Genomic DNA, 15,799 nt, shown 5'->3' with positions numbered 1-15,799 from the left:
TTTCCATGTTCTTTATAAAGATACTATAGTGTCTTTCAATGATCAGGTTTTCTTAATATAACTGTGGTCAAATTAATAAATTTTTCTTATGATTTGGAATTTTTGTGTCTTAAATCATATACACATTCTCCTACATTTTCTTCAAAAAGTTTGAAATACTGCCTTTCATATTTGAGACTTTAATCCATTTGGAATCTATTTCATGAATGATAGGAGGTTGGATCCAATTTTATTTTTTTTCCATGTAAATGGTCGATATTCTCAGCACCATTTATTAGTCCATCCTTTCCCCACTATTCTTCAGTGTCAGTTCTACATTAGTCTCAAATTGTCATGAATGGGTCAGTTTCTGGACTCAACTCTGTTGTACTGGTCTACTTGTCAATTACTGAGACTATACCACTACCTTAGTCACTTTTACTTTATAATGAATCTCAGCATCTGAGAGAACAAGCTCCCTAACACTATCCTTCCTCAAGTATATCCTGATTATTCTGGGCCAGGCTCTTCCTCCATACACATTTTAGAAACAATTCACCAGGGCGCCTGGGTGCCTCAGTCAGTTAAGCAGCTCAGATCATGATCTCGTGGTTCATGAGTTTGAGTCCTGCATCAGGCTCCTTGCTGACAGCTCAGAGCCTGCAGCCTGCTTAGGATTCTGTGTCTCCCTCTCTCTCTGCCCCTCCCCTGCTCACACTCTGTCTGTTTCTCTCTCTCTCAAGAATGAGTAAATGTTAAAAAAAAAAAATTAAAAAAAAAAAATTGCCAAGTTCCAAACATCAAAAACAAAGCCCTGTTCAAATTCTCAACAGAACTGAATGAAACCTATAGGTTAATATGGCATTATGGCATGTTTACAATATTGAGGTTTCCTACCTCTTCCAATTTATATAGGTCTTCTTGAATGTCTTATCATGGGTCTTGAGCTTCTTTTGCTAAATTTATACCAGCTACCTTATATTTTTTGTTGCTATTTTAAATGGCTTGTACAAAAATAACACGTTCTGTTTGTTAGAATTAACGGATATATATAATGATTCTTGGAGCCATCCATCCTGCTAAACTCTTATTAATTATAATAATCTGCATTCTTGAGCATTTTTTATGTATTCAATTTTATTATCAGTGAATAATAATAATTATGCTTCTTTCTTTTTATTCCTTATATCTTTTACTTCTTTTGCTTGTCTGGTACTTACTAGGACAACACTGAATACAAGAGGTCATAGTACATTAAGCGGTGAAATGTTAACAGTATTCTTAATTTTTTTAAAGGAAATTCTTGATTTTAACATTTCACCACTTAATCTGATGCTTGATAGACTTGTTAGCTTCACATATCAAGTTAAGAAAGTTCTAGTTTAATAAACTTTTGTATTTCTAGTTTAATAAACTTTTGATTGTGAATAAGTGTTCAACTTCATTAAATGTCTTCATCTAAGAAGATGATTATGTATGTTTCTCCTGTAAATACATTATATATATATATATATATATATATATATATATATATATACACACACACACACAAATGTATATAAAATACATTTCTGGATTCAGTATTTATCTCTGTGAATAAGTAGGGTGTTTGTTTGTTTAATGATGAGAATCCTGGCCAGCTAGTGGGTATTTACTCTGCCTACCTTAGAGTAGAAAAGGAACTCTATTCCAGAACAAAACTGTGTTACACAGCTTAAGTCTTATAAAAATATATTAACCCCATCTGCAGCTTAACTGTTTGTTAAATATACAGACCTGTAATCCATTAGTTACGTAGAAAACCATACCCTAGGCATTTGCCAAGGTGTATAAACTCTAACTTATTGCCACTCAGTATTTATTAAAAGCTCATTTAAGAACTACAACACCTGTAGTGTATAAAAAGAATTTAAAAAAAAACCCAAACCCCAACTTTTTGAAGAATTTTATTAACTCTTTACTCAGTAATGCAGGTCACACTCCAACTGCAGAAGACTTTTTTTTTTTTTTTAATTCTAGTATAATTAACATACAGTGTTATATTAGTTTCAGGTGTTATGAAAGATATTTTTTTTATATCCAATTGCAGTAGGGACTCATTCCCCTAAAAAATAATTGTTAGGACTTCACATGGAACCAATAAATGGATTGTTTTTAATAAAATAAGGAAGGACTAGCAATACAACTGGCAAATATCAAATATTCAAATTTAAAATACTGGTTATAAGGGAGAGTCACCAATATTCTTTCATGTTCATAAATTCTGTCATCATTTAAGAGAATGTTTTTAATCATACCAATAAAGTCTGAGGATTAAAAAAATAATCAGTTGAATGGGAAAAATATTAATGAATATTCAGGACATGTTCTTCTGCAAATATTCTAAACTATATCTGTAGGTATCCACAAAAAGAAGAAAAGTTAATATAAGAAAAGAGTAAGTTGGAGAAAAACATCCACACTTGACTAACCCAAAAGAAAGCAAGAAAGCAGATAAAAATAACAAGGATGTTTTTGTTAGATTACAAACAAATAGTAAGAGCTTAGATTTAAACTCAACATATAAGTAAATAAATTAAATAACAACTTTCTAAACGCATCTTAAAAATAAAGAATTGGGAAAATTTAAAGAGATTGAGAAATTGTAATAAAAAACCCAACTATATGCTGTTTACAAAAGACACTGAAAGTACACAGTAGAAGAAAATGATATACCATACAAACACTAACCAAAAGACAGCCGATATAGCTCTTTAAATATAAGACAACGTAGACATTAAAGTGAATTACCAAAAATAGAGACATTCTCTGAAGATCAAAGGTCAATCTGCCAAAGAAGATACGACAATTCTAAAGTGTATGTACCTACTAACATCACCTCAAACATATAAAGCAAAAACTGACAAAACCGAAAGAAACCAAAACAATTATAGGGTGAGATTTTTTTTAACATTCTCTCTCAGTAATACATTCTAGAAGTTTTAAACATGGTTACTAAATTTGTCTGATATACATGAAAGAGCACCTGAGCACCAAACTAGATTAACAGCTAAGTACTGTCATGTCTTATTCATCCTCTCCCCAATAATTTAAATTAGTTTTACACAACGCTACATTATACATTTGTGTGATGCCATTAGTCTAACGTTGAAGGCCACTGTGTGAAAATGTCCTAATAACAATCACCAATTAAGGATGTTAATATTAATATCACTTTTGCTCCAAATCATGGATTATTTGTGCCAATAGTTGTACTTCACTTAAGCAAATGGTTTGTTTTTTTTATCTTAGGAACACTGTGAATGATGTAATGAACAATGGTTTCCCCCTCGCCTTCTGACAACTAGAAAGCTGAGAGCCAGATAAAAGGCCTTGCCTCAGAAATACTATAAGCATGGTATAAATACTTGCAGTATTTCTGGTTCCACTCTTTCCTCATCCTTATTGTTCTTTCTTATCTTGCCACTATCAATTTATCCAATCCTGTCATATAAAGGTGTCTCCCCAAGTTACTTCTAGACAATATATGAATGAATGAAGTATAAGGATAAAAACACATGGGTAAAAAAGGTAGATACTCTTAATGGCATCTGGTTACCTGGCTCTTCCTGATAAAGACTTTATTTAAATCAGAGTAAATTTCAAAGAAGTGATTGAATTCAGAGAAATCAGATTTCATGCAAACCAATAAGCTAACAGCTGTTTCACAATAAGCGAATATATGTGGGTGGGGCCTGATGATCAGAGAATTGACTGGCTTGAATATCTAAGCAGGCTCAGAGTTCCACTGACATGTCCACAAGGCCTAGGTTTCAGACCAAGCATCCTGGGTCCATGATTCAGGTGCAGACTACCATCTTAGGGATGTACTTTTAGGAAATCTAGAGCTTTATTGCAACAGTCAAACCATTTTGTGGAAAAAGTGTAAAGGAAAGGAGAGGAAGCGAGAAGGTATTATTTTCATATCCTTATACTCCTTTATCCAGGATATACTTAAATTACCTGGAGAGTAGCTGAGAAATATTTTTTTTAAAGACACCCAGGTTTCAGTAATTAATTCCAGATACAATTTATGCTGCAAGTCTAGACTTTCTTACAATCTGCCATATTGCACCTTCAGTCCATTTCTTCCATGTGAAGAAAAAGACTTCTGGCACAGTTCTTATTAGAGCTACAGAATGGTAAGTAACTAAAGAACTATGAATAAAATGCTTTATATAATCTTCCATGTTTACACTTTAGGGAAAATAACATTCAGTGTTCTCTAGTGGCCCAATGGCTAAGTGTGTATGAGAAAGAAGAAGCATTTGGTAGTAATACCCAAAATTCACAGAGATACTTGAACTACGTTTACAAACCTATAAGTGACCCAGTTCCTGTTAAGCCTCCAAAGTATCAATGGGTCATGGTGCTTACAGAAACAAGTATGAATTCTTCTTCAGGTATTCAAAGCCTACTTTTAGTCCAAGAATACCCTGTAGCATACCTTTAACATCAGGTCTCATTCTTTAACATAAAGTCTATGAATCAGAAAAAAAAATCATTCTAATTTTATTCATTTTTTTCCCTTTTCTTCAAACTCCCTCTCATCTCTTAAAATGTATCATGTATGTATTTGTCCTATGCCAAATACTTAATCTTCTCCATCCTTAATCCTGCAAGTTACATGCCTTGTTGTATAGTTAGCAGGGACAAACACTGTTCTTTCTACCCCGGAGCCATCTTTCTTCTTACTAGTCAGTATGCCACTAGGCTTTCAGGGTTCAAAATACTTTTCTAAAGGTATCAAACTTACTTTTAACCTCTCGAGGAAGGATAATCATAATCTGCCTTCATATGTAACTTTTATCAATTAGTTTTAGTCTTTCTTTCATTATCTCTATGGAATATGCATAAACTTTCACAAAAGAGCCTTTGAAATATTTGAAGATGAAAACAGTTTCATCTTAAGGATCCTGGAATTTCTAAAGTGCAGGAAGCGCATGTCGTTAAAGTGATCTCCAGGGAATTTAATCAAACTAGGAATACAACCCTTTTCTACCAAGATCTCTCTAACATGACTGTTCTCTGCTCTTATTCTAATCCTGACTTAAAAACCTGGATAGTCACAGACATTTCTAGTCACTAAGGGCCCTTGGATACACAGTAGAGAACTCTTACATAGACCAGCACTACTGAGGCACTAAGAAATGACAAATACAAGAGGTGCGTGGGTGGCTCAGTTGGTTAGGCATCTGACTCTTGACTTCAGCTCAGGTCATAATCTCATGGGTCATGAGTTCAAGCCCCACATCTGGCTCTGTGCTGATGGCAAGGAGCCTGCTTGGGATTCTCTCTCTCCCTCTCTCTCTCTCTCTCCCCCCCTCTCTGCCTCCCCCCACACCACCTCAAAATAAATAAACTTAAAAAAAAATAAAAAGAAATGACTAACATAAAACAAGGCAGGAGGGCAAAATAATTACTTTTCATGTCTCAGAACACAAGAAAAATAATGCGTTTATTTAATAAATAAGTGCTAATTAATAACTCTTAATAATTAAGTAATAATCCTTAATAAGGATTTGTCATGGCTCCTGGTGAAAAGAACTGTTCTATTTCTTTTATGTATTATGATAAGAAAAATATATTAGAGGATATTAAGTTATGGATTTGTATATATATTCTATCAAAATTTTAATGAGATACTTGGATAGGCTTGGTTTATAGAGAGAAGCACACAAATGGTGCTCAAATAGAACTGTAACTGTGGTAAACTTCTGCATGGCCTGAAAACGATTTTATCACTCTAAAAACTTACAATACTTCAATGTTGAGAGTCACGTAATTAATCCCTCCTCATTTGGGAAGCCCATTCCTGGAAGAACATGAGTGCTGTGAAGAAATGGCTGCTTATGTGTCCTTCCTTTCCTCCTCCTCCTCCCTTTCTGCCTCCTTCACTCTCTCCTTCTTTTCTCCTTCTTTCACTATTCCATTCTAACATAATTTTTCATTGACTTTAAATGATAATCCTTTTACTTCACTGAGCTGCCTCAAGGCCTAAAAATATGCTAAAGCACTCACCCTATCAATAAAACACTCCAGTGCTCAGAAAGCAAGTCAGAACTGGACAGTCCATAGGAAGTGGGGAGAAAAGGCCCTGTATTTAAGGGGCAGAAACTAACAGAACTGACAGCAACTGCTGTACCTATCTTGTTGCAGAAAGGTGGAGGGGGGGGCAGGGGGGGAGCGTGGATCTTGAAATGTCAAATGGCCTGTGTCAGGTCCGCAGTTTACTTCCTTTTCCAAACCTCTAGGTCTTCAGCGTTCCCTAGCAACAGACGCAAAGGATCAATTTAGAAAAGTGCTTTCCAGAGCATTCCTATCTAGCTACTGACCAAGCCATTTTAGTTTATGTGATCAAGCAATTGAAATTCAAGGAGATTTATCACTGACTGTCCTCGGCAGCAAAACTGGAAGAGCGCCGCTTGATATGTATGCTGCTAATGTCTAAGATGACTGATTCTACCTCAACCGCACAAGCATGGATTGGTTTCAGTAAGAATTAGTAGTCTCTGCATCTCACTGTGAACCGACAGTGTTGCTAGGGAAACTGATAATTATGTGGCAAAATGGAGGGTGTAGAATAGGAAAAGGGTTCAGAAGAAATATAAGGTTTTGATCCAAAGCAGCGTGTTAATAGTATAGTTTGTTTATCTTCTGTACTCACATAATTTAATAAATAACATTAATTATATGTTTGAGAAGATACAGATTTCTGAATTGAAAGAAATGAACAGAAATGAATTGAACATTGGAAAGCTACTGGTTACTGATCATACTTGGTGCATGCCACAGTAGAAATACATGTTTACTACAAACTACAATTTAATTAAAATATTCAAAAAGAAACTAATTTTTTTCTGGCATTTGTCTTTAGAAATCAATCTTTATAGAGTTCCAGATACAAAAACCAGAATCCTATAAAAGCTCTAATAAATTTGCTTTCATTCACCTCAGGGACTAAGTCATATAACCTCAAAACATGTTGGTGTGAAGAAAAAAGATGCGTTACTATTTTTATATTATACAGAGTAAAGCCAACCCAGAGACGCTGAGTGACCTTCCCGAAGACACACAGGTCTTCGGTTAGCGGTGATGCTGGTGCCAAATACTCCTCTTAGAGCTGCCCAAGAGGCGCCGTGTGCACGTCATATTTTATCAAGGGAAAGCCTCGCAAAAAGATATAAATGCAGTAAATTGGTCTCAAATCTCTAGATCTCACTCTGAAGGAAGATGTCCAACACTTTTCATTTTTCATGGCTACGAGTTTAGTTCTAAAAGTTCATTAACTTGTGTTAATGAGCCCTTGTGTATCAGGAAAGTCTCGTTGGAGACATTTTAATATGTGAGAAAGATCATCAAAGAATTAAATAGGTCATTAGTGACAGTTTTACTGCATGGCAAATCACCGACTGTAAGCTGTCTGTCCTAAGATGACAATGCTAATTCACAACATTGTTTTATTTTCGCTTTTTCCGAGGACCACTAGGTACAAACTTTAAAAGATGAAACCAAAGGTTTTATATACTCCTGTGTATTTATCTTGATAAATTCTTATACATTTTCTAATTTATAAATATACCACAAATATTAAAACATTCATTCACATTCATATACACACAACCTACGTATGGATGTGTGTCTGTGCAAGAAAGTAAGTGACTGATTTATGGTAGGTATGTAAAACAAGACAAACATTTACAACAGAAAATGTTTCCAGCGTTTCGATCTTATTTGGTCTTTGACAGGAAAGAATGGGAAGTGTATATAAGGACACCAAGGTAAAAGCATAAAACGATACAGAACTTCTTAACTCAATGAATTCCAAGTACCAGAAGTAGGTAATCAGCCTTCTGGTGTTAGGAAAAAGATCTTCATTCTAATAACTTAAAAATCGGAAGCTTTACTTATTAATACATAAGTAGTATAGCTTCACCCAACGGGGCGAACTATCATTTTAAGGTAGTTTATTTTTTTAAGGTAGTTTATTAAGTCTATCAATTTTATGATGGCTTAAAAACACTTGGCTTGCCTTAAGTTTCAATTTTGTTATTTCCTTACATGAAATCATTGAGTTTTGATAAAACAAGAAAGAAATAATAGGTTCTTATTTTGATAAACCTTTTTTCTTTCCCATGGCAGAAAAGATTTTTCAACTTTTAAATCTCTGGGAAGGAAAAAGAAGAATATAAAGCCAAATTTTACAGTCATTAAAAACAATTTTTGCGGTAGGTTAAACAAACCTTGACTTAGGCCATCTTGACAAGATGTCTGCTTGACATCCAAGTTCTCCATGGTATCTCCTTTAGAGACTTCACCAAGAGATGTTCTTCTCTCAAAGATGTTGTTGTTATTGTTAACTTGAGTCCCATTTTGCTTCAGTAGTCTGAACACCTCAGCTTCCAAATCTCTAATCTAAGGAAAAAAAAAAATCCATCCATGAAACTCTAAGCCAGCACTCCTCTCCAAGTACTAAGCAAAACCATCCTATTCCTTAGTAGTCCCAAGCACATAACTCACCCGTACTTGCAGACCTTGAACTTCCACAAGATGAGCTTTTTCCAAATCTTCTATTTTCTTTCTTTCTGCTTCCTGTCTTTTGATGAAATCAAGTTCTCTTAAGAAGAAAATAAAAGATCTGATTGCATCAGATACCCAATAAATGAGGAGACATGTGAACATTCTTATTTGAAGCAATAAATGGCACAGTGGGATAAATAACTGGACAGCTATTTAAATAGACAAAACTCAATCATAGTTAGAAAAAAAAAGGTATCTAGTAATGAAAGCAAATAAAATATTTTAATGGACCTCAAAGTAAGGAAAAATGCTTTGAATCTGCTTACTGTGATTTTCATTTGTAACTCCTAACTCTAAAACACCCAGACAGATCTAGAGAGAGGCTACTGGACTAATGACCCACCATGGGTAAGTTTAGTGGAGATAATTACACGTCATGTAGTTATAATTCCACACTTAACAAAGTCATATGCTTAGTAAGCTGATAGAACTGGATGGTAAGAGTTTACAAAAGATAATTATAATTTTCCTTCTGTGAATGACAGTGGTGAAGGGTTGGGTGGGTCAGAAACACTGCAAGGGGGAAGAGGGGAGCTGTCGCCTACACACCTGAGGATAATATGGGGAGAGGGAGAAAATATCTCCATTTTGAGAGCCTGGACTACAACCTGAAAATTTGGCAATGCTTGTTATAAGGTTGTTTCATGAAATAAAATTAGGTATACTATTTTTGGCAAGAAGGGTTAAAATAGTGATGTACTGAATTCATGATCACAAAGGGTAATTTCTCCCTTTTTAACAAACATTTTATAGCAATCTCCTTTAAATATTAAAAACATTCTTTCTGTGATAGGAAATGACAGAGACATTATGAATCTTATGCATACACTTAGCTTCTAAGGCTTGGCATGGGGAAGGGTACCGGCACTGCTTTTTGTTGTTCTAACTGGCCAGAAGTAAACTGATGAAAAAATGCAGTAAAAAATTCCCTGAAATTACACCAAAATCCAACAGAGGGAAGCAAAGCAGCATGAGTGTGGAAAGAGCTGTTAAAAGCAAAAGCAGAGTGTAGTGCCAGGACTCTGCTTCTGCAGGGGACTGAGGCCCTTGTGTTTTCTCTCGACAGCTGAGAAAGAGAAAATGGCAGGGCAGGGGGTCTTGCTAGTCAGTATTGACACCATCTGAAGTGGGAAAATTCTGCAGTTACTGATTCTAACAGAGACAGAAGCAGCCTCATCAAGGCCCAATTGCTGCCCTCTCTGTATGTACGGTGGGTGTGCGTGACTTCAACTGGGCTTCTTGCTTCTTGGTCACAGAGTTGTTTCGAAAAGGACAGAAATTTAAATGTTTTCATAGTTACTAGGAATGACTATCAAAAAGAAATCCAGAGATAACCGACTGCCAAAAAACTGTAAAATAAACAAAATATTATCTTACATGAAAACACCATAGAAGTGATTTCCAAAACTATGCTTTCTAACTATGCTTCTTAAAGGGATAACCAAGATTATTTTTTCTGTTCTACTAAATGTTACAAAATGATGGGATATACACCTTCTTTAGATGCACACATCTATTCTTTAGTCATTAGAAGCTGCTTACTTTTGTTGAAAATCCTTGATCAATTTCTTTGCCTTGTTGTATTTCTTCTCCAAGGCCTGATACTGGCTTTGAGTCTCTTTGAGGTGCTCGTTCACCGTGTGGCATAACGTCTGAGCCTCAATCCAGTAACTCTCCAGCTTCAACATTCTCTCTTTATTTTCTTCTATATTCTGTTGGAGTTGGGTTTTTTCTAGTTCCCACCTCACTTTCTCATTTTCTGCTGCTTGCAGCTGGAGAAAGCAAATGTCAAGATAAGGATAATCTGGGTATTCTGTAGCAAAAATCCTTCATGTCTTTATAGTATGTTTTAAATTAAGTTCTACTGTCACATATACTTAATCATCTAGAACCTTGAGATGAGAAGAGCAAGTCGTATTTGCAGCATTTCAGAAATTATAAAATGGTAGCCTTGAAAATTGAAATGCTTGCCCAAGGTCACACATCTGATAAATAATACAGGCTGGATTTGATTTCAACTCCCATGATCTTTCCATCACACCACGTGGTTTGAAATTCTATGAACAGTAAATAAATAATGTTTTAGAGTCTGATTCTATCCGATGAACTTCAGTGTACTTTCTTTTAGAGTTTTTTTCTTCATATAATTACATACAAAAAAATTAACTAAAAAGCGAAAGGGGGAGAGGCATGCTGAGAAGGAGAGAAGGGCAGAAGTACAGTTTGGCCTAATAGTTATGAGGGGTGGGGGTGTCTCTGGAGTCATTCAGTCTAGAGTTGAATCCCAGCTCTGTCATTATTGTTGGCCTTTAAACCTTAAGCAGCTAACTGAAGTTCTCTAAGACTCCAGTATATTACCTATAAGACAGAACTGTGATGTAACACAACGCCATACTTGGAACCGCTCCTGGCCATAATCTGATAAATGTTAGTTATCTTCACTTCGGTTTTATCCCTTTTAATAATATGATGGCATCCCTTATTTCAATTGACATGAACATAGTCTGTAGCTCATTATTCTGCTGACAGTGTTCTGAATTTCCAGAGCCTTATAAGCTACAATTTGCATGAAAGTATAAAAGATACTGAAAGTAAAAATATAAATTATTGCTGAATTATTTTAAATCCCTCCCATGAAACAGAAAGGAAGCTTTCTGTGTTTCTGCTTCCAGGGACTCTTAGGAATAAGATAGTAAACTAGTCCAACCCCCTTATTTCTACAGAAATTCAAGTCTGATCAGTTAGGTGAGGGGTCAAAGGTCATTTATTCACAATAACTGACCTTTAAACTAGTGCTTCACCTATTTCACATGCTTCTTTTCCAATTCAAAAGGATGCGGAGTTATTATCAACTAACAATTTTCAAAATCTAAGACATCCCCAAACCATACCACATTCAGCAAATACATATATATGTATATATATGTATATTTTAAACTAAATGCATTGACAAAACAGATTACAAAGTCAAAAATAAAAAAAATATTTCAAAATTAGGAATTCAATTTTCAACATGGATATAAAGAGTCATAGTAAAATAAGCTATTATAAATATTACATGCCAATATAATAAAGAACAAAATACAAACTTCTTATTTATAGGATTTTCTAAATTAAATGTTTTTGGTCTAACATATAAGCTTTGTTAAAGCACTTACAATCCACAGGGGAAATCTTTCTTTCCCCCTCATTATAACCGACAATTTAAAAAAAAGTCTATTCTTCCATTCTGTGCTAAGAAACAATAGCAATTTAAAATAGGACTAGGTTTTTACTGCATCTTTTATTAAGCAATGTTTTGTATTCAAGTTGTTTATTTATCAACCACTACTAATTTAAAAATGATTATTCACAGAGCTTGGCTGACACCATGAATGATGTATAGACATGTTTTGACTAAGGAGCTACAGAGTTATTAGCTGAGAATACCATTTAACCAAAATAGCCCTGCTAATTCATCTCCATTTAAAACACATGGAAAAAACAAAATAAGTGTTCAGTGTGAACAGGAAAACAGATCATTAGTGGTGAGGGAGAAATCATATCTTAATTTTTAAAGGACCATAAAAACAATAAAGAATATTATTTTAAAAGTAATTCAAAAACATTTTTAAATCTTTGAAATGACATATTTGATAAAATTAGACACAATTCTAGTAATTTACAAGTACCTTATAATTCACCAACTAAACATGCCCTTTTGAATCTTGTATTATTTCATATGTAAACTAAGAATACATACTCCCTTTATCAAGAACTGTTTTTTTCCCACAAATTTAAATAATACAAACTAAACTTGTCTAAAAATTTCCAGGAGCATCTGGCACCTCAAGTCAATTATTCACATATTGTATTAAATTCCATAATATTTAATTAATAGAACTGGAATTTTTTTCCATGAAAAAGAACGTGTTACATTAAAATACATTGTCTCTGATGAATAAGCTAAAAATAAATAAATGATTAAACCTACTTAAAATAAGATAAATAAAGAGAGATACAACCTAAGAGCTTGGATGATAACAGTATAATTAGCGGTCAAATGTAATTCGGATGCTAGAACCTTTAACAATATTTAATCTTCGAGGAAATCTCAGAGGGAACCGGCCACATATGTGCAAATATGTAAATATGTATTTTTAAAATACTGTGCTGTTTTCACGGAGGGAGTATGGTGGCACTTGCCCCCTCGGGGTAGGTGTTCTCGCTGGCAGGTTTGTCTACCTATCTAACAGTGGAAATGAACCTCTCACATCTGTACTCTTTCAAATGCACAGGAACAAATCCTTTAGTCCCAGGGTTGAATGTAGTCATAGCATCCAAAGTTTCAAAAGTACAATTCAAACACCATTTAATGGTGCTTACCTTGGTCTTCAATTTTTGAATCTCTGCTTCTGTAACTGCATGTTTGATTTGCAACTGAAAATTGAAAAGAAAGAAAAAAATCTGAACTAAGAGAGTGTATCTATATTTTTTAAGCCTCAGCGGCCAGAAGAATACCTTATCACACAGCAGAAGGCCTAGGAAAGTGCTGCAATGCAGCAGGTTGTAAATTAAAATGTCTGGTGTGTAAAATGACTCACTAGGTGCAAACTAACGAAACACAGGGTTTATGGCCCACATTCCCTAACAGATTAGGTTACGAATTTAATTGCTCGGGGACCAAAGAAAAGAAAACACATTTTCTAGCCCCCTTTGCAGCACTTCCTTTCCGATCTGAGTGTCAAGGAATTGTCTTGGTGCGGAGAGTCTTGTGGATGTCACAGTTCAAGCAGGCAAGTCGGCCAGAGGCCGGGTGAAGATCCGATTCCAAATCTGGAAGAAAGATGGCGCTATGGTCCCGCGAGCCACACGCACAGAAGGCTGAGCAGCTCCCACACCGCTCTGGCTGGCAGCTGTGAGGCAGTAGACGACGGTGCCGCGGTTCCACAGCCACATCGGTGATTTTTTTTTTTTTTTTTTTTTTTTTTTTTTGACTGCTGGAAAGGTAGAGATCCAGATTTCACTCCTCCGAAAACCGACTCCTACTGAGGAACCCACACCCCCAAAAGCTTTGGCTACAGTTTATCAGCATGAGAACCACCATTTACATTCATTTTGCTTCTCCCCTTCCCCCACTTCGTTTTCTCTGTAAGGGTGAGAAGAACAAACGAAATATTTATTTCTTTAAGGAATAAAGAAATGCACCAAAATTTACAAAAAAAAAACCCAAAACAATTTATGGGTTGAAAGTCTTTTTTTCTGAAATCCTCGAGGCCAGATGATTTTGGAATTCAGAATTCTCCCACTTTCAGAAAGGCAGTAAGCTGCATTTTCCATAAATTGCATATTGTTCACAACTTGGTCTGTGGAGGCAGTCTGTGATCAAATACACGAATATTTTTGCCACCAAACATAGGTATTTCTCATTAAGTGTGGTATACAATAGCATCCTGTCTGTTTCAGTCAGGTTTACTACCAAATGAGTTAAACTTGCCACAAAATTATTAAAAAAAATTTTTTTTAATGTTTATTTATTCTTGAGACAGAGACAGAGCGTGAACAGGGGAGGGGCAGAGAGAGAGGGAGATACAGAATGTGAAACAGGCTTCAGGCTCTGAGCTGTCAGCACAGAGCCTGACGCAGGGCTCGAACCCACCAACTGTGAGATCATGACCTGAGCCGAAGTCCGACGCTTAACCGACTGACCCACCCAGGTGCCCCAACCCACAAAATTATTTTAAACAGTTTTCAGAGCATTTTGGATTTAGAATTGTACCAGAAGGACTGTAAATGTCTAATATTACCATAATCAAATACATCTATGGTTTTATTACCAGAAAAAGCGAGTCAGTTGATGGAGGGATAGAAACGTGCACCTTGGAGGTCACGACACCTCATAAACCTCAGCTCTCTTTGGTGTGTAACCTGCATTTTCCTAGTTTTTCACCCAGCTAGTAGGGCGTATGGGAAGGATGGAGAGGGATGCTCCTTCCTCGGGTCTCCTGTTATATTGAAGTCCCTAAGGTCTACACTGCTATAGCTCTGTCACTGCTCTCCGTCTTGGGGGAGATCTGATCTCCGGATCTGAAGACTCCTGCAGTCTTGTCCACGTGGCTCTTGCTCCTCTCATCCTTATTGGTTCGTAGGGGCTTCTGTGCACCAACAGTCTCTAAAGAGGAAGGATTCTCTGTGCTGCAGTCATTCTTTTAGGAGGCCCCAAACGGGCAGTCCTAGCTCTCTCAGTTTCTCTCCACAGACCTAGTGGCAAAATGCTCAACCTACCAACCTTTAGGAGTTGCTCAGAGCAACAACGTGCTTAGCAAGTGCTGCTCCAAAATCATGGCAACTCCCTTCCACCTTGCTCATGAGGTCTGAGCTTACCCAAAGTCCTAGCCTGGATGAATCTCTCAGGACCTGACAGTGTCAGGCAGCCCAGCTCAAATGCTCAGATACTCCAGTGGATACTCCAGCTGTGAGCCCTACAGTGAACAATGCCACTGCAGAATCACCGACGCTTATATTTCTGGACTCCCTTTAAGATGTGGAAAGCTAAGGGGTGTAGATACAAACTGACATTGTTACAGTGAACTGCTGTTAAAACCACAACTAAGAACTTAGATCTCTGGTTCCTGATCCAGTGCCATTTTCCTTAGAAAATAGGATTAATTCAGTATCCATTTATTGAAGAGCTGCTATGCTATGAGGATAACTCTTTCCCCTTCTAATAAATATTAGTGCTAATCTCCCTCACCAATATAAACTAAAAACCAGAAGTAGCAAAATACTTAGATATTAGACATGCCTCATGCTATCAGAATTCTTTTCCACGGAGATCTTATACTTCAGTGTGCACACATGGGCATCCAGGAAATCCATGTGTCTAGGTGATTTTGAAGGATTTGCAATTGTTAGTGACAAGAACAACTCCTTGATCTTTCTACCATGGCCAAGCGTGAAGAGTAGTTAAGTTAGACTGCTGGGATTCATCTCAGGCCTACCATGAACTAGCTACCTGATGCTGGAAAATCACTGAACCTCTCTTACCTTCATTTTCCTCAGCTGGAAAATGCAGTTCCTCATAGGTCATAACCTTCTTATTGGAAGATTAAATGAGATAACCCATGCAAAGCTTTTAGCACAGTGGTTACAAGAGAATAAGACCTCCACAGTGATCCAAGACTAAGACAAGCATGATTTTAAGAACCTAGTTTTTTTTTTT

The 15,799-nt window shown here is 36.0% G+C and overlaps 1 protein-coding gene across 7 annotated transcripts in view; it reads right to left on the bottom strand.

Moving 5' to 3' along the window:
- The window catches only part of PPP1R9A (protein phosphatase 1 regulatory subunit 9A), a 325,410-nt gene that overhangs the window by 47,275 nt on the left and 262,336 nt on the right, over positions 1-15,799 (bottom strand). For all 7 annotated transcript variants that reach the window (XM_049641477.1, XM_049641478.1, XM_049641476.1 and 4 more), the window contains exons 8-11: positions 12,964-13,017; positions 10,141-10,370; positions 8,539-8,635; positions 8,262-8,433 (exon numbers count right to left, since the gene is read on the bottom strand). In XM_049641477.1, the coding sequence (XP_049497434.1) occupies positions 8,262-8,433; positions 8,539-8,635; positions 10,141-10,370; positions 12,964-13,017 (553 nt within the window). The remainder of the gene's footprint in view (positions 1-8,261; positions 8,434-8,538; positions 8,636-10,140; positions 10,371-12,963; positions 13,018-15,799) is intronic.

The sequence above is a fragment of the Panthera uncia genome, chromosome A2 (genome assembly GCF_023721935.1).
Source record: "Panthera uncia isolate 11264 chromosome A2, Puncia_PCG_1.0, whole genome shotgun sequence".
In the NCBI taxonomy this organism is placed as follows: Eukaryota; Metazoa; Chordata; class Mammalia; order Carnivora; family Felidae; genus Panthera; species Panthera uncia.
The sequence above is the reverse complement of the archived record's forward strand: the minus strand, read 5'-3'. Positions and strand labels throughout refer to the sequence as shown.